This window comes from Tupaia chinensis, unplaced genomic scaffold, assembly GCF_000334495.1.
Source record: "Tupaia chinensis unplaced genomic scaffold, TupChi_1.0 Scaffold000625_1, whole genome shotgun sequence".
Taxonomy (NCBI): Eukaryota; Metazoa; Chordata; class Mammalia; order Scandentia; family Tupaiidae; genus Tupaia; species Tupaia belangeri.
In genome coordinates, this window is record NW_006160145.1 from 1,099,074 (window position 1) to 1,105,715 (window position 6,642).

General features: G+C 45.7%; 1 protein-coding gene across 1 annotated transcript in view; it reads left to right on the forward strand.

Moving 5' to 3' along the window:
* The window catches only part of ALKBH3 (alkB homolog 3, alpha-ketoglutarate dependent dioxygenase), a gene marked incomplete in the record, with an annotated part of 48,606 nt that overhangs the window by 2,317 nt on the left and 39,647 nt on the right, over positions 1-6,642 (forward strand). Inside the window, 3 exon segments of the mRNA XM_027775999.1 lie at positions 243-346; positions 2,556-2,587; positions 6,342-6,389. Of these exon segments, the coding sequence (XP_027631800.1) occupies positions 243-346; positions 2,556-2,587; positions 6,342-6,389 (184 nt within the window).

Genomic DNA, 6,642 nt, shown 5'->3' on the forward strand with positions numbered 1-6,642 from the left:
CCCCCCTCTCTCTCTCTCTCTCTCAGGCAAGTGCACACACCCTCTGATAAAATTAAAAAACAAACAGCAACAACCCTCAAACCCTTCAGTGGGTGTTGGGGCTTCCATCAACTTTACCAGTTAATTTCTAGGTGTCATAGAGGTTATCCCCACGTGGATGTTATTGGCGCTTGCTCAGTAGAGGGTGCTGAGAACAGACTTCCCCCTGGAAGAGTTTGAGGCTGTTCTCTCTCTTACTTCAGCTACCGCTGCTCAGAGCCGTCTCCCCCAGACACCTGGCCAGACCTGGAGGGACAAGGAGCATCATATGTCTGACAGAAAGTTTGTGTTCAAAGAGCCCCAACAGGTAAATTCTTGCTGCTGCTTCAACAGTAACAGGTGTTTGCTATAAAAGCTAAGTATGCATGGTAGACACTCACATAGTGACTGAGTAAGTAAATTCACAGTAAATAGCCCATTAGAAGGGCTATAGTAATAATGAAATGTGAAGTATTTCAGTTCTTTTGTATGTCTGAGGATTCTCCTAGTCTTCCCCAGTTTATGATCACACACACACACACACACACACACACACACACACACACACATATATATATATTTTAAGAATTATTGAACTTTTTATTTATTTATTTATTTTTAATTTTACCAGAGAGGGATAGTGGGGGTGGTGGTGGTGGTAGAATGCAGTGAGAAAGCAAGCTGCCAGGTCTGGGACTCGAACCACAGTCGGCCACGTGGGAGTTCAGCGCCCTTAATCACCACGCTGACCCCTATGATCATATATTATTTCCATTTTTTGAAAAGGAAAGTGTGCTGTGCCTAGAGGCTAGCCGTTATATCATGGCTAGAGCTTCATTTGGTTCTCTATGCTCCTTTTTTTTTTTTTTTTTTTTTAGAATTATTAAATTTGGAACAAGCAGCATTTTGGCTATGTTGCTGGACTCCCATGTAGTCGACCACAGTTCAAGCCCCCGACATGGTGGCTTAAACTCACACTGGGCGCATGTGTATGCTTGCTCAAGATCCTGAGAAAAGAATGGAGAAGGGATTGCGGCGTGGCCATCCTCCCAGGGGGGGGTGATTTCTTGCTTTCTGTCTCTCTGTCTTTCTCTCTTTCTGGTGAGCACATGCACCCTATAGCAAAAACCTCTCCAAAAGAAAAAAGAATTATTCATTTAATTTATTATTATGTATGCTAACCAGAGAGAGACAAAGAGAGAGGGAAAGTAAGAAAGCAAGCCCCCAGTTCCAGGACCCGGACTGTGGTCAGCTGCGTGGGAATCCAGTGCCCTAACCACCACCCCACCTGCTGGCCCCGGTTCTCTGTGCTCTAACAGCCCGAAGACCATGCTGTCTTCAGAGCCATTGTAGCGGACATCTTTGGAATTGGATGAAATATTAAATACAGCAAAATGCCTGGTGTTTAGCTCTTTTTTTTTAGAGTAATATAAGAAAGTGTAGAGATTTACTTTTTAATGATATAGGGGAAAGGGGTTAAAATGAGGCATCTCGCTGTAGTAATGATTGTGTAAATAATTATTAAAAGTCAGGGCCATCAGGAGGCATGGTAGTTAAGATGCTGGACTCTCATGTGACCAATCATGGTTTCAAGTCTTGGACCTGGCAGCTTAAAAATTATACTGGACACAGGTGTGTGCATGTCCAAAATCCCAGGAGGAGAGTGGAGAAGGAATTGCAGCATGGCCATCCCTGTGGAGAGTGATTTTTCACTTTCCCTCTCACTGTCTCTTTCTCTAGGGAGCACATGCACCCTATGGCAAAATCCTTAAAAGAAAAAAGTGATCAAAATTCCTTATTTTATAGTATATCTTCTGTTTTAAGAAAAATCTCCTTTATGTAAAGATTTTTTCAGAGCTGCTGGCTGCCAAGAAAATGAATTATTATTATTTTTAAAATTTTTCTAGAGGGTGTATATGCTTACCAGAGAGAGGAAGAAAGTGAGAAAGCATTCCTTGTGGGGAATGGTCCCACTGCAGTTCCTCCTCTATCTCTCCCTCCTGTGGGGATCTTGGGCATGCACACAGTATGTTTCTCAGGGCTCTGAGTCTTGGACTCAAACTACAGTGGGCCACCTGGGATCCAGCCACTTTGACCACCACATCACCGGCTAGCCCAGTTAATTATTTTTCTTTCTTTCTTTTTTTTTTTTTTTAGGGCAGACTTTTTTTTTTTATTTATTTTTTTTTATTTTTAATTTGACCAGAGAGAGACAGAGAAAGAGAGGGAAAGTGAGAAAGCAAGCCACCAGGTCCGAGACTCAAACCGTGGTCTGTTATGTGGGAGTGTCCAGCACCTTAACCACCAGCTACCCGTTGGCCCAATTGACTTTAGTTGTATCAACTTTTGCAGTCTGCTAGGAAATGGGAGGTAGTCACATGACGAACAGAAACAAGGACCTCCGGGGGGCTAGTGAGCAGTTGTGATGTAGCAGAGGTAGCTGTAAGCCTAACTGACCAGAAGTGAGGGGAGGCTAAGTCAGCGTCCCTGAGAATTAGAAGTTACTCCAGAAGTAAGATCTGCCCGTTTCCTTGCAGGTACGCAGAGCCCCAGAGCCACGAGTGATTGAGTAAGTAGCTTGCTGCCTTCCCATAACCGTTGCCCTCAGTGAAATGGAGAGCCAGGGATCTTTCCCTCACCCTGGTTTTTCCATCTGGATGAGAATGGCCCAGTGAATGTCTTCATGTTAGGCTGGGATATTCCTATCTCAGGTGTCTTTAAATGTGATCTTTTCAGAAGACGTTCGGAGTTTGCTGATGGTACGGAAAATGCAACAGGATCTCTGTATGTTAGCTTTGACTCTGGTGAAAATTTCCTGGTGCCACTTAACTGGCATCTCCAGACAGGAAGCTGGAAACATCTCTTAGGTAAAGACAAGGGAGACTTTTTCCCTAGTCACTGAAGCATGACTCCGAGAAGACTTTAGGTGCCACTTTACAGCAGTGCTGTGAAAGCTGCCGGCAGTCTAGATGGCCATGCAATCCCCGTGTTAAAACCACATCATGGTTCCAGAGCAGTTTACGTGATAGTAAATGTTCCTACATTGGTCTGTCTAAAATGTTCTGTCCAGGAGCCAGGCACGGTGGCACGTACCTCTGATCCCAGCTACTTGGGAGGCTGAGGCGGAAGACTGTGAGTTCTAGGGTAGCCTGGGCAATATGGTGAGACCCAGTCTCTAAAGAGTATACTAGTAGCAATCAAATGTTTAAAGAAAATGTTCTAGCCATAATTGTTGAGAAATGCTTCTCAGTTTCCAGCTGATGTAGCTCAAGTGTTGGCAGAAACTATCTTTTTCTCTTAGGAATTAGCATGAGGGTTATGTTGTTGCTGGGAACAGTGTGCTATGCTGCTTGCAGCTGACCTGTGTTGTATATCTTGGAAAATTTGAAACTAACACAGATGTTGACATACTTTTAAAAAAGAATAAGTAGCCGGGACCAGCAGTTGGATTAATGGCTATGTCGCTGGATTCCCATGTAGTTGACTGCAGTTCAAGTCCTGGACCTGGTGGCTTAAACTCATGCCGGATTCGTGTGCATGCGTGCCCAGGATCCCAGGAGGAGAAGGGATTGCAGTGTAGCCATCCCCCGGGGGGTGATTTCTTCTCACTTTCTGTCTCTCTCTCTTTCTCTGTCTTTCTGGCGAATGCATGCGTCCTATAGCAAAAACCTCTCCAAAAAAAAAAAAAAAATGTAGCCTTGGCTTTGCTACTAGTTAACTATAAAACTAGTCCTTAGGTAAATTATTGCCATCTCCCTGGGTTTCAGTTTCCTTATCTGTAAGGTTAAGGGTTTGAACTACACAACCACTTAAGGCCCATTCTAATTTGAATAATCTTTGATTATTTTAGAAATACCAATGTGATTTTACATCCATTGATGAAAAAGAGAACAGAACAAAATCATGAAACTCATTACAAGATGTCTTTGGGACATACAGGATGAAAAATAGGCAATTGTGAGTTTGCAAGTCAGAAGAATGACAGAACCCTGGGACCAGCAGATGGCATAATGGTTACATTACTGGACTCCCACACAGTCGACTGCAATTCGAGTCTCAAACCTGGTGGCTTAAAATTCAGGCTGGGCACTTGTGCCTGTGTGCCCCAAATCCTGAGAGAACAATGGGGAGGGGAGGGAATTGTGGCATGGCCATCCCCTTGGGAGGTGATTTCTCACTTCCTGTCTCTCTGTCTCTCCAGTGAGTGCACTTGCTGTATAGTAAAAACCTCTCTCTTAAAAAAAAAAAAAAAAAAAAAAGAATGAAAGAACCCATTCCTCTTTGGCCCTAGGGTTTGTTAATTCTGGTTGTCTGAAGTTAACTATGCTAGATTTATTTTTTAATACCCAGACCTGCCCTCCACATTAAAGTGAGTCAGTTTCTATTTGTGTCCACATGTATCACACTGAAGCCCTGTGTTCACACTCGGGGAAACTTCATAGACAACACTTTTATTAATAGAAACGTGGTAAATGCGGATGACATCTGGGTATACATGTGGCCCTTAAGGGGCCTTTTTTTAATGCCAGTGGCTGTGTTACTCGTCAGAGAGAAAGTACCTCCCAGCGAGGGTCATGCCACCATCTTTAGTGGCATGCCACACCTTTTCCCTGCATTTCTCCATCATGTTAGGTTTTGAAGCATGAGCACACACATGCCTTGTCTGATTTTCAAGTCACTGGACTGGGACTTGAATGCTGTCAACCATGTGGGAACCGGCTCCTGAGGGCTGCGCTTACCCGCTGTGCTGTGGGTCTGGCCTGTGCCATCCGCTGTCACATCTCCCTCTCTAAGGAGCTGACGCAGTTGTCTTGATGGATGCACCTGTCCAGTCGGTGTCACTGTGCCTTCAAGGACTTGCCATCCAAACATCAGCCACTTTGGACTTCTCCATATTTGACTAAACTCAGTGGGCTTCTGGTGCCCTTCCGTTGCAAGCACTGTCAGAAGCCCACAGTCTAGTAAATAGATGAGCTGTAATCATGGACATTTTATTTATTTAATTATTTTTTGAGAGGTTTTATTTTTTGACTGTAGGGCGTGTGTGTTTGCTGGAAAGACAGAAACAGAAAGGAAGAAATTACCCTGAAGGGGGGATGGCCATGCTGCAGTCCCTTCTCTTCCATTCTCCTCTCAGGATTTTGGGCAGGCACGCATAGGCGTCTGGCATGAGTTTCAAGGTGTCTGTGTCCAGACTCAAACCGTGGTCTGCCATGTGGGAATCCAGCAACAGAACTATTACAGCACCTTCTGGTCCCGATCGTGGACATCTTAAAGCAGTATACCTATGTGTAAGGTCTAGCAGTGCTCAGAGGAGGAGATGTCTGACGTTTGTGTGAAAGGTCAGAAGAGGTTTAGAGAAGATGATGCAGAGCTGAGATTTTTTGAAAGGTGAAATAGAGTTCTCTCCTGGTCCCAAGCTGCAGGTGGGCTGGGTTGGGGATGCTGCATGTGGGGAGATATTCCAGCACGCAGAGAGACATGGAGCCTGGGCCAGCAGGGAGTGTGGTGGTTAAAGCAGCTGGATCTCCACCTGACCAACGGTGGTAAGAGTCCTGGACCTGGCTTAAAAATTACACCACACACGTGTGCGAGCATGTCCCAAATCCCTAAAGGAGACTGAGGAGAAGGATTATAGCGTGGCCATCCCCCCCCCCCAGGGGTGGTTTCTCACTTTTCCTCTCTGTCTCCTCTCTGGTGAGCGCACAGCTCCTACGGCCACAAATCTAAAGAAAAAGGAAAGCCTAGAGCGTGCTGACGTCAGGAGAGTCCAAGTGGTCGACTTGCTGGAGACGGAGGCCGTCAGAAGACGGAGCTGGACCATGAGGCCCGCTATGGGGAGCCATGGAAGGGTTTTAATCAGAGAAGGAGCATCCTCAGTAACATCCGTATTTGAAAGCAGCGGAAGCTCAGAGCCCTTGAGTGCTTGCTCCCGTTGATGGACCCCTTTATTCCAAACACACCAGAGAGCAGTCACCCACCCCTCTGTCTCTGACACCCTTCTGTGTGATAAATTCCTAGACCGTATGGGCCCGAATGATGGGTGAGACATACTAGTCTCAGAAGTCGATTATCCCGGTCTTTGTTTCTGTGGCCTGGTCCTCAGTTCTGTCCCCAGTGCCGTTAGTGCCGTTAGTGATGTGCCACCATCGCGTCCCCTATCTCTGGTTGGAGGAGGTGGGGTTATGCGCCCTCGTATTGCTCTCGGAGAGTGGGTGATTTGGGTGAGCTGGGACTTTGGGAATGCAAAAGGATAGCCCTTCCTCAAGGGGAGTGTCTTGCTGTGCCTCCTGCTAACGAGTCTGTTTCCTTTGTTTCTTTAGCAGGGCGGGTGTTTACGAAATCAGCCTGTTACCCACTGGAGTGTCGAGGTAAGTCCATCCTCACTAGGAGGTGTCTGTAATTATCACCCAGTCACAGTCCCTTAAAATAGGGGCCGGCAGGTGGTGGCGCGATGGTAAGGGTGCTGGACTCCCACATGGCTGATCACAGTTCAAGTCCTAGACCTGGTGGCTTGCTTTCTCACTTTCCTTCTCTCTTTCTCTCTCACTCTGTCCCTCTCTGGTCAAATAAAAATAAATAAATAAATAAATAAATAAATAAATAAAGGTTTTTTTAAAAAAA